Source organism: Somniosus microcephalus, chromosome 19 (genome assembly GCF_052327205.1).
Source record: "Somniosus microcephalus isolate GS21.2 chromosome 19, FLI_Smic_1.0, whole genome shotgun sequence".
Classification (NCBI taxonomy): domain Eukaryota; kingdom Metazoa; phylum Chordata; class Chondrichthyes; order Squaliformes; family Somniosidae; genus Somniosus; species Somniosus microcephalus.
Window position 1 is genome coordinate 82,177,769 of NC_141005.1, and position 19,298 is coordinate 82,197,066.

At 49.4% G+C, this 19,298-nt stretch overlaps 1 protein-coding gene across 1 annotated transcript in view; it reads left to right on the forward strand.

Moving 5' to 3' along the window:
* The window catches only part of LOC147104957 (tRNA (32-2'-O)-methyltransferase regulator THADA), a 194,390-nt gene that overhangs the window by 144,188 nt on the left and 30,904 nt on the right, over positions 1–19,298 (forward strand). The window contains 4 exon segments of the mRNA XM_085962123.1: positions 874–1,024; positions 1,683–1,926; positions 2,794–3,030; positions 6,592–6,796. Coding sequence (XP_085818249.1) covers positions 874–1,024; positions 1,683–1,926; positions 2,794–3,030; positions 6,592–6,796 — 837 coding nt within the window.

Consider the following 19,298-nt stretch of genomic DNA (forward strand, 5'->3'; position numbering starts at 1 on the left):
CGGGAGTGAGTTACAGGCTGGAATCTAATCGAGGGGTTCGGGAGTTTATATACAGAATAACGGATACCCGGGAGTGAGTTACAGGCTGGAATCTAATCGAGTGTTTCAGGGGGGTTATATACAGAATAACAGATACCCGGAAGTGAGTTACAGACTGGAATCTAATCGAGGGGTTCGGTGGGGTTTATATATAGAATAACAGATACCCGGGAGTGAGTTAAAGGCTGGAATCTAATCGAGGGTTTCGGGGGTTTATATATAGAATAACAGATACCCGGGAGTGAGTTACAGGCTGGAATCTAACCGAGGGTTTCGGGGGTTTATATACAGAATAACAGATACCCGGGAGTGAGTTACAGGCTGGAATCTAATCGAGTGTTTCGGGGGGTTTATATACAGAATAACAGATACCCGGGAGTGAGTTACAGGCTGGAATCTAATCGAGGGTTTCGGGGGTTTATATATAGAATAACAGATACCCGGGAGTGTGTTACAGGCTGGAATCTAATCGAGGGGTTCGGTTGGGTTTATATATAGAATAACAGATACCCGGGAGTGAGTTACAGGCTGGAATCTAATCGAGGGGTTCGGGGGTTTATATATAGAATAACAGATACCCGGGAGTGAGTTACAGGCTGGAATCTAATCGAGGGGTTCGGGGGTTTATATATAGAATAACAGATACCCGGGAGTGAGTTACAGGCTGGAATCTAATCGAGTGCTTCGGGGGTTTATAGAATAACAGATACCTGAGTGTGAGTTACAGACTGAAATCTAATTGAAGGCCTGTAATTCTCTTCCTGATATCCCTTTTGCACGGTTGTAGTGCATAGGCATAGTTCTGGCTGTTTATCTCTTGACTCTGTTTTGTAGGTTTGTGCTGTCCACACCTTACAAACACTGACTCAGGGTTCGGTTCTGGGATCTGCTGTATTAACATACTCCAGCAACATGGCTGCCCTGTCCCTGCGAGGGCTCAGCTCTGCCTCCTGGTCCATGCGCAATGCAGCCATCCAACTTCTCAGTAAGTTTTAAGCTGCTCCTTTCTGATTCGAAGTCTTCACTTCCCGTTTCCTTCTCCCACGCTTCTTCCTTCTCCCATTCTCCCTCACTCTCTCCCACTCTCCTTCCTTCTCTCACTCTCCTTCCTTCTCTCACCCTCTCCCACTCTTCTTCCTTCCCCCACTCTCCTTCCTTCTCTCACCCTCTCCCACTCTCCTTCCTTCTCCCATTCTCTCTCACCCAGTCTCCTTCCTTCTCCCACACACTTCACCCACTCTCTTTCCTTCTCCCAATGTGCATAGTCCTCACTCTCTCCACCAAACAGTATTGATACTGCAATAACAACAGAAAGTGCTGGAAACACTCAGCAGGTCAGGCAGCATCGAGGAGAGAGAAACAGTCAACGTTTCGGGTCGAACCATTCGTCAGAACTGGAAAAGGTTAGGGAAGAGAGATTTTTAAGCAGGGGCAGGGAGGAGACGAACGGAAATCCCGTTGGAGAGAAGAGCAGAACTTTTTCAAGGTGGGCATTCCGTTGACTCTCTTTCTCTCTCCTCGATGCTACCTGACCTGCTGAGTGTTTCGAGCACTTTCTGCTGTTATTTCAGATTTCCAGCATCTGCAGTATTTTGCTATTGTAATACTGATACTGCGGTGGATTTGCGTCTCCTCCCTCACAGGTGCTTTGACCTCTCGTATGTTGGGTCAGAAGAGTAGCGGGGATGATTCAGCACGGAGCGGGATGACACCGCGGGCATTCTTCATGCACTACCCAGAACTGGAGGAACTCCTCCTTCAAGAGCTGCAGTGTGCTACGAGCCAAGACTCTGCCCCTGAGGGAGGGCACCTTCACCTCGTCCCCTCACTCCACTCCATTCTCACCCTGTTGGCGAAACTCCAGCCCAGTGCAGATGGCACACATGGGTAAGGCAGCGAGACATTAACCGATTGGCAGCGAGACATGTTTTTACTTGTTTGTGGGAGTGCTCCTCTGGGCCCCGCAGTGAAACCTCGGTCCTCCCCTGCTTCAGAATATATACAGGAATATTACATAGAAACATAGAAGATAGGAGCAGGAGTAGGCCATTCGGCCCCTTGAGCCTGCTCTGCCATTCAATGAGATCATGGCTGATCATCCAAATTCAGTACCCTGTCCCTGCTTTCTCCCCATATCCGTTGATCCCTTTAGCCTTAAGAAATATATCCAACTCGTTCTTGAATATATTTAATGAACTGGCCTCCACCGCCCTCTGTGGCAGAGAATTCCACAGGTTCATCACTCTCTGGGTGAAGAAATTCCTCCTCATTTCAGTCCTAAATGGCTTACCCCTTATCCTTAGACTATGACCCCTGGTTCTGGACTCCCCGGCCATCATAAACATCCTTCCTGCATCTAGTCTGTCCAGGCCTGACAGAATTTTATAAGTTTCGATGAGATCCCCTCTCAATCTTCTAAACTCCAGTGAGTATAAGCCCAATCGACACAATCTCTCCTCATACGTCATTCCTGCCATCCCAGGTATCAGCCTGGTGAATCTTCGCTGCACTCCCTCCATGGCAAGAATGTCCTTCCTCAGGTAAGGCGACCAAAACTACACACAATACTAATTAATGTACAGAATTAAATCTACTCAAACTGCAGGGAGAGATTTATTAGAGGAATATTAACACTAATATTAGATAGATTCTGACTCACGCTCATTGTACACCCATTCAGGGACTGTGGTCCCTGACAGCTGGAACCTGAATATTGAATCGAGTAAGCTCACCATCGTATTTTCTCTCCTCCAGTTCTTGCTCCAGATTTCTCAGACTTTTGACCCTGTTGGCAGCCAATCCGATTCACAGCGTGCGAGCGATGTCTGCGAAGGCTCTGGTTGCACTGGTCCCACTATCGGAATACAGCACGGTTCTGGCAGCTTTAATTGAGGAATTACCGACTTGTGGCGCGCCTACAGCCCACAATGCCCTGCACGGCCAGCTGCTGCAAGCGGAAGCTCTCCTGGGAGCCGGGCTGGAGACAGGCTGGTGAGTGAATCTGATCATGCAAGCAGACTGCCTCAAGGCTCAGTCCACCCAGCACAGCTCGAATCCAGCACAACGGCCTATTCCTGACACCCGGAGCCCGGTACACCCGGAGCCCGGTACACCCGGAGCCCGATACAGAGCCCAGTACACCCAGAGCCCAGTACACCCGGAGCCCGATACAGAGCCCAGTACACCCAGAGCCCAGTACTCCAGGAGCCCGGTACACCCGGAGCCCGATACAGAGCCCAGTACACCCAGAGCCCGGTACACCCAGAGCCCGATACAGAGCCCAGTACACCCAGAGCCCGGTACACCCGGAGCCCGATACAGAGCCCAGTACACCCAGAGCCCAGTACACCCGGAGCCCGGTACACCCGGAGCCCGATACAGAGCCCAGTACACCCAGAGCCCAGTACACCCGGAGCCCGATACAGAGCCCAGTACACCCAGAGCCCGGTACACCCGGAGCCCGGTACACCCGGAGCCCGATACAGAGCCCAGTACACCCAGAGCCCAGTACTCCAGGAGCCCGGTACACCCGGAGCCCGATACAGAGCCCAGTACACCCAGAGCCCGGTACACCCGGAGCCCGATACAGAGCCCGGTACACCCGGAGCCCGGTACACCCGGAGCCCGGTACACCCGGAGCCCAGTACACCCAGAGCCCGGTACACCCGGAGCCCAGTACACCCAGAGCCCGGTACACCCGGAGCCCGGTACACCCGGAGCCCGATACAGAGCCCAGTACACCCGGAGCCCAGTACACCCGGAGCCCGGTACACCCGGAGCCCGATACAGAGCCCAGTACACCCAGAGCCCGGTACACCCGGAGCCCGGTACACCCGGAGCCCAGTACACCCAGAGCCCGGTACACCCGGAGCCCAGTACACCCAGAGCCCGGTACACCCGGAGCCCGGTACACCCGGAGCCCGATACAGAGCCCAGTACACCCGGAGCCCAGTACACCCGGAGCCCGGTACACCCGGAGCCCGATACAGAGCCCAGTACACCCGGAGCCCGGTACACCCGGAGCCCGGTACAGAGCCCAGTACACCCGGAGCCCAGTACACCCGGAGCCCGGTACACCCGGAGCCCGATACAAGCCCAGTACACCCAGAGCCCAGTACTCCAGGAGCCCGATACAGAGCCCAGTACACCCGGAGCCCGGTACACCCGGAGCCCGGTACACCCGGAGCCCGATACAGAGCCCAGTACACCCAGAGCCCAGTACTCCAGGAGCTCTCGGTGCAGCCACATCTCCAGGTCCCTTGGGTCTTCATTCACAGCCTGTCTGCTGGGCCAATACTGGCCAACATGGGATTCCAGGTATTAGGAGGCGGCACTATCCCAGCTTCATGCAGTAAGGACAGGGCCCCTCACATACAACTGTTGCGCCTGGCACGTTAGTCTCTTCATGTGGGTAGATTCCTGGGCTCCATTTGCCAGTAACTTAGTACAGCATCATCGAATTGAGCAGCTCGCCATTAGGGGAGCCTGGGTGCAAACCTGCACCACTTCTCTATAGATATGTGAAGAGAAAAAGATTGGTGAAGTCAAGCGTAGGTCCCTTGCAGTCAGAATCAGGGGAATTTATAATGGGGAACAAAGAAATGGCAGACCAATTAAATACATACTTTGCTTCTGTCTTCACAAAGGAGGACGCAAATAATCTCCCAGAGATGTCGGGGAACATAGGGTCTAATGTGAGGGAGGAACTGAATGAAATCAGTATTTGTAGGGAAATGGTGTTAGGGAAATTGACGGGATTGAAGGCCGATAAATCCCCAGGGCCTGATAATCTACATTCTAGGGTACTTAAAGAAGTGGCCCTAGAAATAGTAGATGCATTGCTGGTCATCTTCCAAAATTCTATAGACTCTGGAACAGTACCCATGGATTGGAGGGTAGCTAATGTTACCCCACTATTCAAAAAAGGTGGTAGAGAAAAAACAGGGAATTACAGACCGGTAAGCCTGACATCGGTAGTGGGGAAAATGCTAGAGTCCATTATAAAAGATGTAATAGCAGAGCACTTGGAAAACAGTGACAGGATCGGACAAAGTCAACATGGATTTACAAAAGGTAAATCATGCTTGACTAATCTACTGGAATTTTTTGAGGATGTAACTGGTAGAATAGATAAGGGAGAACCAGTGGATGTGGTGTATTTGGACTTTCAGAAGGCTTTCGATAAGGTCCTGCATAAGAGACTAGTGTGCAAAGTTAAAGCACATGGGATTGGGGGTAAGGTACTGACTTGGATAGACAACTGGTTGGCAAAGAGTTGGAATAAACGGGTCTTTTTCCGAGTGGAAGGCAGTGACTAGTGGGGTACCGCAGGGATCGGTGCTAGGACCCCAGTTATTCACAATATATATATAAATGATCTAGACGAAGGAACTAGATGTAATATCTCCAAGTTTGCAGATGACACAAAGCTGGGTGGGCGTGTGTGCTGTGAGGAGGATGCAGAGAAACTCCAGTACGATTTTGACAGGTTGGGTGATTGGGCAGATGCAGTATAATGTGGATAAATGCGAGGTTATCCACTTTGGTGGCAAAAACAGGAAGGCAGATTATTATTTGAATGACAATAGATTGGGAAAAGGGGAAGTGCAACGAGACCTAGGTGTCCTTGTGCACCAGTCGCTGAAGGTAAGCATGCAGGTGCAGCAGGCGGTTAAGAAGGCAAATGGTAACATGGCCTTCATAGCAGAGGATTCGAGTGCAGGAGCAAGGATGTCTTGCTGCAGTTGTACAGGGCCTTGGTGAGACCACACCTTGAGTATTGTGTGCAGTTCTGGTCGCCTTATCTGAGGAAGGACGTTCTTGCCATGGAGGGAGTGCAGCGAAGATTCACCAGGCTGATACCTGGGATGGCAGGACTGATGTATGAAGAGAGATTGGGTCGATTAGGCTTATATTCGCTAGAGTTTAGAAGAATGAGAGGGGATCTCATTGAAACTTACAAAATTCTAACAGGACTAGATGCAGGAAGGATGTTCCGATGGCCGGGGAGTCCAGAACCAGGGGTCACAGTCTAAGGAGAAGGGGTAAGCCATTTAGGACAGAGATGAGGAGGAATTTCTTCACCCAGAGAGTGGTGAACCTGTGGAATTCTCTGCCACAAAAGGCAGTTGAGGCCAATTCATTAAATATATTCACGTTAGGAGTTAGATATATTTCTTAAGGCTAAAGGGGATCAAGGGATATGGGGGGAAGGCAGGGACAGGGTACTGAGTTTGGATGATCAGCCATGATCGCATTGAATGGCGTAGCAGGCTCGAGGGGCCGAATGGCCTACTCCTGCTCCTATCTTCTATGTTTCTCAATACCACACATCTGAATGGCCACATGTCGCCAAGGAATGAGCCATTGTTTAGGAACTCTTCCATAGGCCTGCAGACCCTTCCCATGTTTAAAGCATCTCCCACTGCGGCTAGATTTACAACTCAGCATTGCAGTGTTTGTGCACATCGTGTGTATTTATAGACAGTAACAATCTCCCGTACACACAGTCTGTAAGGACACCGGTTGATGATGTTTTCTCACATTCTCCAGCTTCGTTCCACAGGAGCTGCGGGATTTGGTGATGAGGTTGGAAGTGAAGTTTTGGTTGGTTAGCTCTGCCCAGCAATGTCCACTGATACGAGCCGCCTACCTGAAGATAGTTTCCTTCGTGGTGAATTTGTGCAGTCAGGAGTTCTTGTGCGAGCTCCAGATGGTGCTGCTCACTGAACTGGAGTCCCCACCCGCCCGGCTGATGGTACGGTCATTCATTGTTCAAGAACTGTTTCCATAAGGAGAATGACACCAAACAGGAGTGTAAGAATGTGAGAAAAGTCAGTGATGTGGGAAGCCCATTGAAACCCCTCCCTCTGATACACGAACCCATTGAAGCCCCTCCCTCTGATACACTAACTCTCCATTGAAACCCCTCCCTCTGATACACTCACCCATTGAAGCCCCTCCCTCTGATACACGAACCCATTGAAGCCCCTCCCTCTGATACACTCACCCATTGAAGCCCCTCCCTCTGATACACTAACCCATTGAAGCCCCTCCCTCTGATACACTCACCCATTGAAGCCCCTCCCTCTGATACACTCACCCATTGAAGCCCCTCCCTCTGATACACGAACCCATTGAAGCCCCGCCCTCTGATACACTAACCTATTGAAGCCCCGCCCTCTGATACACTAACCCATTGAAGCCCCGCCCTCTGATACACTAACCTATTGAAGCTCCTCCCTCTGATACACTAACCCATTGAAGCCCCGCCCTCTGATACACTAACCCATTGAAGCCCCGCCCTCTGATACACTAACCTATTGAAGCTCCTCCCTCTGATACACTAACCCATTGAAGCCCCTCCCTCTGATACACTAACCCATTGAAGCCCCTCCCTCTGATACACTGACCCATTGAAGCTCCTCCCTCTGATACACTAACCCATTGAAGCCCCGCCCTCTGATACACTCACCCATTGAAACCCCTCCCTCTGATACACTAACCTATTGAAGCTCCTCCCTCTGATACACTAACCCATTGAAACCCCTCCCTCTGATACACTAACCCATTGAAACCCCTCCCTCTGATACACTCACCCATTGAAACCCCTCCCTCTGATACACTAACCCATTGAAGCCCCTCCCTCTGATACACTCACCCATTGAAGCCCCGCCCTCTGATACACTAACCTATTGAAGCTCCTCCCTCTGATACACTAACCCATTGAAGCCACTCCCTCTGATACACTAACCCATTGAAACCCCTCCCTCTGATACACTAACCCATTGAAGCCCCTCCCTCTGATACACTAACCCATTGAAACCCCTCCCTCTGATACACTAACCCATTGAAGCCCCTCCATCTGATACACTAACCCATTGAAGCCCCGCCCTCTGATACACTAACCTATTGAAGCTCCTCCCTCTGATACACTCACCCATTGAAGCCCCGCCCTCTGATACACTAACCCATTGAAGCCACTCCCTCTGATACACTAACCCATTGAAACCCCTCCCTCTGATACACTAACCCATTGAAGCCCCTCCCTCTGATACACTCACCCATTGAAGCCCCTCCCTCTGATACACTAACACATTGAAACCCCTCCCTCTGATATACTAACACATTGAAGCCCCTCCCTCTGATACACTGACCCATTGAAACCCCTCCCTCTGATACACTAACCCATTGAAACCCCTCCCTCTGATATACTAACACATTGAAGCCCCTCCCTCTGATACACTGACCCATTGAAGCCCCTCCATCTGATACACTAACCCATTGAAGCCCCTCCCTCTGATACACTCACCCATTGAAGCCCCTCCCTCTGATACACTAACACATTGAAGCCCCTCCCTCTGATACACTCACCCATTGAAGCCCCTCCCTCTGATACACTAACTCTCCCATTGAAGCCCCTCCCTCTGATACACTCACCCATTGAAGCCCATCCCTCTGATACACTCACCCATTGAAGCCCCTCCCTCTGATACACTCACCCATTGAAGCCCCTCCCTCTGATACACTCACCCATTGAAGCCCCTCCCTCTGATACACTCACCCATTGAAGCCCCTCCCTCTGATACACTAACCCATTAAAGTCCCTCCCTCTGATACACTGACTCTCCCATTGAAGCCTCTGCCCAGGTACATTAACTCTCCCATCATTGAAACCCATCCATCTGATACCCTGACAGTAATGAAGAAAATAATGGCACTAAAGAGTGACAAATCCCTCGGACCAGATGGTTTCCATCCTAGGGTTTTAACGTGGGAACATTGCAGATGCCCTAACTATAATCTTCCAAAGTTCTCTCGATTCGGGAACCTTTCCTGTAGATTGGAAAATTGCCCATGTCACTCCGCTATTTAAGAATGGTGATAGAGGGAAACAAGGGAATTATAGACCAGTTAGCCTAACATCTGTTGTTGGGAAATTACTAGAGTCTATAATTAGGGTGACTGAACACCTCGCAAATTTTCAGTTGATCAGAGAGAGCTAACATGGATTTGTGAAAGGACAGGTCATGCCTGACAAACCTGATTGAATTTTTTGAAGAGGTGACTAAAGTAGTGGACAGGGGAATGTCTATGGATGTTATTTATATGGACTTCCAGAAGGCGTTTGATGAAGTCCCTCATAATAAACTGTTAGTTAAAGTTGAAGCCAGTGGATTTGAAGGCAAATTATTGACCTGGTTTGGAAATTGGCTGAGTGGCAGGAGAAAGAGACTAGGGATAATGGGCAGGTACTCTGATTGGCAGGATGTGACTAGTGGTGTCCCGCAGGGATCTGTGTTGGGGCCTCAACTATTCACCGTATTTATTGATGACTTAGATGATGGGATAGAAAGCCACATATCCAAGTTTGCCGAAGTCACACAGATAGGCGGCATTGTAAGCAGTGTAGATGAAAGCATAAAATTACAAAAAGATATTAATAGATTAAGTGAATGGGCAAAACTGGCAAATGGATTTCAATGTAGTCAAGTGTGAGGTGATCCACTTTGGACCTAAAAAGGATAGAACAGGGTACCTTCTAAATGGTGAAAAGCTAGAAACAGTGGAGGTCCCAAGAGACTTGGGGGGTCCAGGTACACAGATCATTAAAATCTCATGAACAGGTACAGAAAATAATCAAAAAGGCTAATGGAATGCTGGCCTTTATATCTCGAGGACTAGAATACAAGGGGGTTTCAGTCGTGCTTCAGCTGTACAAAGCCCTGGTTAGACCACACCTGGAGCACTGTGAGCAGCTCTGGGCACCACACCTTAGGAAGGATAGATTATTTCCTGGAATGATACCTGGACTCCAAGGGTTAAATTACGAGGAACGATTGCACAAACTTGACAGCACAGAGTGGGATTAAACGGAGTGGACTTAAACAGTGTGTTTTTCATTTGGGAATTTGGAAAGAGTGGGAATTTGGAGAAGAGGGGGAAGGAGTTACTGCTTTTTGCCGACACGACTTGTAGTGCTTTGTGTTACAGGTAGATATTTAATTTCAGTACCCTTAACTTAATCTAGATCAAGTAAGCAGTCAAGAAACTACACTGTAAACTAAGTTACCTAATTACAAATTTAATTAAATAAAACCAGGTCATATCGGGATGGCAGTGCAGGTGGTGTGCTGCAACTGCAGCATGTGGGAGTTTGTGGAGAACATTGTGATCCCGGACAACCACGTTTGCAGTAAGTGCCTGCATCTTGAGGAACGTCAGCTCAGAGTTTTTGAGCTGGAGTCTGAGGTGCAGACATTGTGGGGATAGGGAGACTTTGATCCAGGAGGCAGTGTTACCCCTGAGGTTAGGTAGTGGTACAGGTCTGGTTAGTGTCAGAACGGTATGACTGCGGACCCCAGGTGCAGTGCTGGAGGAGCCTCAGCCTTTGCCCTTGTCCAACAGGTATGAGGCTCTTGCTGCCTGTGTCAATGAGGGAAAAGCCTGCAGGATGGATGAGCAAGCTGACCATGGTGCAGGAGGCCATTCAAGTGGGGGGAGTGAAAGGGAATGTAGTTGTGGTAGTGGACAGTACAGTCGGGGATAGATACTGTTCCCTGCAGCCGTGACCTAGAGTTCCGAAGGAGTGGGGGGGGGGGCGGGGGAGATCCAATTGTTGTGGTCCACGTAAGTACCAATGACATAGGTAGAACAGAGAAAGAGGTTCTGCTGAGGGAGTTTGAGCAGCTAGGGGCTAAATTAAAAAGCAGAACCACAAAGGTAATAATCTCTGGATTACTATCTGAGCCACGAGCAAATTGGCATAGGGTCAATAAGATCAGAGAGATGAACGAGTGGCTCAAAGTTTGGTGTGGAAGAAATGGGTTTCGATTCATGGGGCTCTGGCACCAATACTGGGGTAAGAGGGAGCTGTTCCATTGGGACGGGCTTCATTTGAACCATGCTGGGACCAGTGTCCTGGCGCATCGAATAACTAGGGCTGTAGAGAGGCCTTTAAACTAAATAGTGGGGGGAGGGTTCAGGTGAGCAGGAATTTAAAAAGTCAAAGAGAAAGGAGAAGGCAATAGAGCAGGGTAGTGATGGGGGTAATGGTAACCAGAGTGTGACAGGAAGGGACAGAAAGTATAAAAATAAGAGTGCATCAGAATGTGGGGTCAAAGCACGGAAAAATAGTAAAAAGACAAAATTAAAAGCTCTTTATCTGAATGCACGCAGCATTCGTAACAAGATAGATGAGTTGACGGCACAAATAGGTATGAATGGGTATGATCCGACAGCCATTACAGAGACGTGGTTGCAAGGTGACCAAGGCTGGGAACTGAATATTCAGGGTATTTGACATTTCGGAAGGATAGGCAGTAAGGAAAAAGGAGGTGGGGTAGCTCTGTTAATAAAGGATGAGATCAGTGTAGTTGTGAGAAATGATATTGGCTCAGAAGAGCAAGATGTTGGGGGTGATTTTCATTCAGAAGTCGGGAAGGAGGCGGGACTACAACTTTCGGGGTTGTAGTCCCGCCTCCATCGAGATGCAGCCAATCCACGCGATTTTAACTTTATTGACCTTATCCAGCCCGCCCAGCGGGCTCAGCAGGCCAATTAAGGGCCACCCGGCAACAGGTGACGTCACAGACTGAAATTTCATCTGTCAAGACGTTTTGACAGATGAAATATCACTGTTTCACAGCTGTTTGAAGCTGTCAAACACTGACAGTCTTCTAACCTGAGTCCTTCTACACAGACTCAGTTAGAAATCTCTCTGGCACAGAAAGCTGCAGGCTGTCACTTTTGACAGTTCACAGCCGTTCTGCTTTCTGTGCCGGTTAGATGATGGACTCCCGAAACCTAGAGGAAGGAAGGCTGTAAAGGTGAGTACAGGCAATTTAAACTTCTTTACACACTTTAGACACACCAAACATACTTACCTTTGCACTCATGCACCCATCACTCACCTGAACACCGACATCTCAACCCCCTCCAAGTCCTTCAACCCGACGGCACCACAACTCTAACTTGGCATGGTTTGGAGCCGTCGGGAATCCCACACTTCAAGCTTTAAAATAGGGATTAGGCTAAAATTTGCCTGTTAATTACCTGTTAACAGGCAGTTAATTGGCACTAATCCCTTCCCGCCTCAGGTAGGCGGGTCCCAGTGCGGGGCAGGTACCCGCCTCCTTTGAAACTTACATGGAGGCGGGATGGTGTCGGGACCCCCGAATTCGGGACTTTAACCCCCCGCACGCCTCCAATCCCGACTCCACGGGTCAATGAAAATCGACCCCGTAGAATCAGTTTGCGCGGAGATAAGAAATAATAAGGGAAAGAAGTCACTGATGGGCATAGTCTATAGGCTACACTGTTGGACAGAGTATAAATCAAGAAATAATGGAGGCATGTAAGAAAGGTACAGCAATAATCATGGGTGATTTTAATCTTCATATTGATTGGACAAATCAAATTGGCCAAGGTAGCCTCGAGGAAGAGTTCATAGAGTGTATCCGGGATGGTTTCCTAGAACAATACGTTATGGAACCAACCAGGGAGCAGGCTATCTTAGATCTGGTACTGTGCAATGAGACAGGATTAATAAATGATCTCATAGTAAAGGATCCTCTAGGAAAGAGTGATCATAGCATGGTGGAATTTCAAATTCAATTGGAGGGTGAGAAACTTGGATCTCAAACCAGTGTCCTCATCTTAAATAAAGGCAATTACAAAGGTATGAAGGCAGAGTTGGCTAAAGTGGACTGGGAAAATAGATTAAAGGGTAAGATGGTTGATAAGCAATGGCAGACATTTAAGGAGATATTTCATAACTCTCAACAAAAATATATTCCAGTGAGCAGGAAAGACTTTAAGAGAAGGGTGGCTAACTAAGGAAGTAAAGGATGGTATCAAATTGAAAACAAAGGCATACAATGTTGCCAAGATTAGTGGGAGGCCAGTGGATTGGGAAATTTTAAAAAACCAGCAAAGGACGACTAAAAAAATAATAGAGAGAAGATGGATTATGAGAGTAAACTAGCAAGAAATATAAAAACAGACAGTAAGAGCTTCTACAGGTACATATAAAGGAAGAGAGTAGCTAAAGTAAACGTTAGTCCCTTAGAGGATGAGACAAGGGATTTAATAATGGGGAACGGGGAAATGGCAGAAACTTTGAACAAATATTTTGTGTCAGTCTTCACGGTAGAAGACACTAAAACCATCCCAATAATACATAATCGAGGGGCCATAGGGAGGGAGGTACTTAAAACAATCACCATCACTAAAGAAAAAGTACTCAGTAAAATAATGGGACTAAAGGCCGACAAGTCTCCTGGACCTGATGGCCTGCATCCTAGGATCTTAAAAGAAGTGGCTGCAGAGATAGTGGATGCATTGGTTGCAATCTACCAAAATTCCCTGGATTCTGGAGAGGTCCCAGCGGATTGGGAAACCGCAAATGTAACACCCCTATTTAAGAAAGGAGGGAGACAGAAAGCAGGAAACTATAGACCAGTTAGCCTAACATCTGTCATTGGGAAAATGCTGGAGTCCATCATTAAGGAAGCAGTAGCAGGACATTTAGAAAATCATAATACAGTCAAGCAGAGTCAGCATGGTTTTATGAAAGGGAAATCATGTTTGACAAATTTGCTGGAGTTCTTTGAGGAGGTAACGAGCAGGGTGGATAAAGGGGAACCAGTGGATGTGGTGTATTTGGATTTCCAGAAGGCATTCGATAAGGTGCCACATAAAAGGTTACTGCACAAGATAAGAGCACATGGGGTTGGGGATAATATATTAGCATGGATAGAGGACTGGCTAACTAACAGAAAACCGAGAGTCGGGATAAATGGGTCATTTTCTGGTTGGCAAGCGGTAACTAGTGGGGTGCCACAGGGATCGGTGCTGGGGCTCCAACTATTTACAATCTATATTAATGACTTGGATGAAGGGACCGAGTGTACTGGAGCCAGATTTGCTGATGATACAAAGATAGGTGGGAAAGCAAGTTGTGAGGAGGACACAGAGTCTGCAAAGGGATACAGACAGGCTCAGTGAGTGGGCGAGAATTTGGAAGATGGAGTATAATGTGGGAACGTGTGAGGTTATCCACTTTGGTAAAAAAAATTATTATTTAAATGGAGAGAGATTACAAAATGCTGCAGTTCAGAGGGACCTGGGGGTCCTTGTACATGAAACACAAAAAGTTAGCTTGCAGGTACAGCAAGTAATCAGGAAGGCAAATGGAATGTTGGCCTTTATTTCAAAGGGGTTGGAGTATAAAAGCAGGGAAGTCCTGCTACAACTGTACAGGGTGTTGGTGAGACCACACCTGGAGTACTGCGTACAGTTTTGGTCTCCTTATTTAAGGAGGGATATACTTCTTCTCTGAGGGTCGTAAATCTGTGGAATTCTCTGCCCCAGGCTGGGTCATTGAATATATTTAAGGTGGAGATAGACAGATTTTTGAACAATAAGGGAGTGAAGGGTTACGGGGAGCGGGCAGGGAAATGGAGCTGAGCCCAAGATCAGACCAGCCATGATCTTATTAAATGGCGGAGCAGGCTCGAGGGGCCAAATGGCCTTTCCTGCTCCTATCTCTTATGTTCTTATGTTGCCTGCCCGGTGCCAGGGATAAAGACATCTCTTCATAGCTGGGGGAGTTTGAGGAGCTAGGATCCAAATTAAAAAGCAGATCGTCAAAGGTAATAATCTCTGGATTGTGACCTGAGCCACGCATAAATTGGCATAGGGACAAACAGATTAGAGGTTTAAATGCGTGGCTCAAAGCGTGCTGTAGGAGGAAGGGGTTCCAGTTCATGGGGCACTGGCACCAGCACTGGGGAAAGAGGGAGCTGTTCCGTTGGAACGGGTTCCACTTAAACCAGGCTGGAACCAGTGTCCTGGTGATCCGAATAACTAGGGCAGTAGACAGGGCTTTAAACTAATGAAGGGGGTGGGAGGATTCAGGAAAGAGTAAATTTAGAAGCAGCGAGAGAAATGTCAAGGCTCTAGAGCAGAGTAGAGTTTTGGGTAAAAATAAGCAGTGGGTCAGGAAGGGACAGAGAGAGTAACAAAGGTAATAAGGCACCAGTGACTAAGGTGACATCAGGGAAAAATAGAAATAAGTCAAAGCTAAAGGTACTATATCCGAATGCGCAAAGCATTCTCAACAAAATTAATTAATTAATATCGCAGATAGAAATTAATAGGTTTGATCTAATAGCCATTATGGAGACGTGGTTGCAATCATAGAATCATAGAAAGTTACAGCACGGAAGGAGGCCATTTCGGCCCATCGTGTCCGCGCCGGCCAACAAAGAGCTATCCAACCTAATCCCACTTCCCAGCTCTTGGTCTGTAGCCCTGCAGGTTACAGCATCCCAAGTGCACATCCAAGTACTTTTTAAATGTGATTGGGGTTCCTGCCTCTACCACCCTTTCAGGCAGTGAGTTCCAGACCCCCACAACCCTCTGGGTGAAGAAATTTTCTCTCAAATCCCCTCTAAACCTTCCACCAATTACTTGAAATCTGTGCACCCTGGTTTTTGACCCCTCTGCTAAGGGAAATAGGTTGTTTCTGTCCACTTTATCGATGCCCCTCATAATTTTATACACCTCAATAAGGCCTCCCCTCAGCCTCCTCTGTTCCAAGGAAACCAAACCCAGCCTATCCAGTCTTTCCTCATAGCTCAGATTCTCTACTCCCGGCAACATCCTTGTAAATCTCCTCTGTACCCTCTCTAGTGCAATCACATCTTTCCTGTAATGTGGTGACCAGAACTGCACGCAGTACACTAGCTGAGGCCTAACTAGTGTTTTATACAGTTGAAGCATAACCCCCCTGCTCTTGTATTCTATGCCACGGCTAATAAAGGCAAGCATTCCGTATGCCTTCTTAACCACCTTTTCTACCTGGCCTGTTACCTTCAGGGATCTGTACACATGCACTCCAAGGTCCCTTTGTTCCTCTACACTACTCAGTGTCCTACCATTTAACGTGTATTCCCTTTCCTTGTTAGCCCTCCCCAAATGCATTACCTCACACTTCTCCGGATTGAATTCCATTTGCCACTGTTCTGCCCACCTGACCAATTTATTGATATCTTCCTGCAGTCTACAGCTTCCTTCTTCAGTATCAACCACACAGCCGATTTTAGTATCATCTGCAAACTTCTTAATCATACCCCCTATATTCAAGTCTAGATTATTGATATATACCACAAAAAGCAAGGGACCGAGTACTGAGCCCTGCGGAACCCCACTGGAAACAGCCTTCCAGTCACAAAAACACCCATCAACCATTACCCTCTGCTTCCTGTCTCCGAGCCAGTTTTGAATCCAACTTGACACTTTGCCCTGGATCCCATGGGCGTTTAACTTTGTGACCAGTCTGCCATGTGGAACCTTATCAAAAGCCTTGCTAAAGTCCATATACACTACATCAAATGCACTACCCTCATCTACCCTCCCTGTTACCACCTCAAAAAATTCAATCAGGTTTGTCAGACACGACCTTCCCTTAACAAATCCGTGCTGACTATCCTTGATTAATCTGTGTCTTTCTAAATGAAGATTTATCCTGTCCTTCAGAATTCTTTCCAATAATTTTCCCACCACCGAGGTTAGGCTGACTGGCCTGTAATTACTCGGTCTATCCTTTTCTCCCATTTTAAACAAGGGTACATCGTTAGCAGTCCCCCAGTCCTCTGGCACCACACCTGAAGCCAGAGAGGATTGGAAAATGATGGTCAGGGCCTCTGCTATTTCCTCTTTTGCTTCACTTAACAGCCTGGGATACATTTCATCCGGGCCTGGGGATTTATCCAATGTTAAAGCTGCTAAACCCCTTAATACTTCCTCTCTCACTATGTTTATTTAATCTAATATTTCACACTCCTCCCCCTCGATAGCAATGTCTGCTTCGCCCCTCTCCTTTGTGAAAACCGATGCAAAGTATTCATTAAGAACCCTACCGACATCTCCCGTCTCCACACACTCATTACCCTCATGATCTCTACTAGGCCCTACACTTTCTTTAGTTATCCTCTTGCTCTTAATCTATATATATAAATAAAGGAATCGATCTGTGTCTGTCTGTCTGTCTATCTGTCTGTCCTTCTGTCTGTACTTCTGTCTGTCTGTCCTCACGTGTGCGTCTGTCCGGCTATGCGCTCGAAAGTTACAGAGCGTACCTACGCGTGCGTTACATCGAAAGAAAGCTCACCGTTCCAAAACGATTGTAAGCGTATTTACGTTTCGGCCGGACAAAAATTGCGCCCGCGGTATCCGAAAAACGGTCAAAATTCCACTCATTAGCATCTCATTATCCGCTCATTAGCGACAGAGTGACTTCAAGGTCGACCAATCGTACGCCGGGTTCCTGGCGCGTGCGGGCGGGCCCTCCTACAGCCGAGTGACGGGACGATTGACCAATCCTACGCTTCGGTGACCTAACGGTCGACCAATCGGTGCGTGTGTGGGCGGGCCTTATCGTTCTGAACCGAGGTGAGTAGCCGCCATCTTGCTTCCATTCTTTTTCCCGCTTTCTGCGTCTTTCTTTTCAAATATACATTTCCAGCAAAAAAAAATTGCTTTTATTAAATTGTTTTAAAAAAAACTTCATTCATTTGTAAATATTTTCTCTTACCTGAACATTCTTTTTCCTACCTTTCCCCGTTTTTGTAAGGCCTCAGAACCTAGGCTCAAAGCCTGGGCCTCTCCTGCCCAGCCACGCCCGAGCTAGGTAATTGTCCCACGGCTTCTGCTAAGCTCCCCCCCCCCGCCGCGGTGTCACGTTACCCGGGGCAACGGCATCAGCCACGAGGGTCACGGGACATACAGGGTGCGCGCGCAGCAGGAGCAGCTGAGACGCGGCGTCTCTCTCTGTTCCCCGCTCGGCTCGGGCGGGGGGGCGGGGCTTTCGGGAGTGCGGATCTCGGGCGGGGCTTGGAGAGCGGGAAGGGTTACCCCGGCAACCGGGCCCGCCGGCCGTCTCTCACAGCCGCAATCGGCGGTCTTGAAGCCAGCTCGGGAGGGCGGGGCTCCGGAGAGCGGGAGGGCGGGGCTCCAGAGAGCGGGAGGCCGGTGCTCGGGAGGACGGGGGGCGGGGCTCGGGACATCGGGGGGCGGGGCTCGCAACATCGGGAGATCGGGGGATGGGAGATCGGGGGGCGGGACATCGGGACATCGGGGGGTGGGAGATCGGGGGGTGGGACATCGGGGGGCGGGAGATCGGGGGCGGGACATCGGGAGATCAGGGGGCGGGACATCGGGAGATCGGGGGGCGGGACATCGGGAGATCGGGGGGCGGGACATCGGGAGATCGCGGGGCAGGACATCGGGAGATCGCGCGGCAGGACATTGGGAGATCGGGGGACGGGAGATCGGGGGCGGGACATCGGGAGATCGGGGGGCGGGACATCGGGAGATCGGGGGCGGGACATCGAGGGACGGGAGATCGGGCGGCGGGACATCGGGGGCGGGGCTCGGGGACTCCCCTTCTCCTCCCCCTTCCTCCCCTTCCCCCCTCCCCTTCCCCCCCTCCACCCCCCTCCCTTCTTCCCCCCTACCCCCCCAGTCGCTCTCTCTCTTCCCCCCGTCGCTCTCTCTCTTCCCCCCCAGTCGCTCTCTCTTCCCCCCCCAGTCGTTCTCTCTCTTCCCCCCCCGCAGTCGTTCTCTCTCTTCCCCCCCCCAGTCGTTCTCTCTCTTCCCCCCCCCAGTCGCTCTCTCTCTTCCCCCCCCAGTCGCTCTCTCTCTCTCTCTTCCCGCCCCCCCAGTCGCTCTCTCTCTTCCAACAACAACATGCCCTCGAAAAAGCCTCGGCACCGCCGGACACTCCAGCTAGTCTGTCTATATATATAAACGGATCGTTCTTTCTGTCTGTCTGTCCTGCTGTCTGTCCTCGGGTGTGCGTCTGTCCGGCTATGCGCTCGAAAGTTACAGAGCGTACCTACGCGTGCGTTACGTCGAAAGAAAGTTCACCGTTCCGAAACGATGGTAAGCGTATTTACGTTTCGGCCGGACAAAAATCGCGCCCGCGGTATCCGAAAAACCTTCAACATTCCGCTCATTAGCATCTCATTATCCGCTCATTAGCGACAGAGTGACCTCAAGGTCGACCAATCGTACGCCGGGTTGCTGGCGCGTGCGGCCGGGCCCTCCTACGGTCGAGTGACGGGACGATTGACCAATCCTACGCTTTGGTGACCTGACGGTCGACCAATCGGTGCGTGTGTGGGCGGGCCTTATCGTTCTGAACCGAGGTGAGTCGCCGCCATCTTGATTCCAAACTTTTCCTTTCTTTTTCC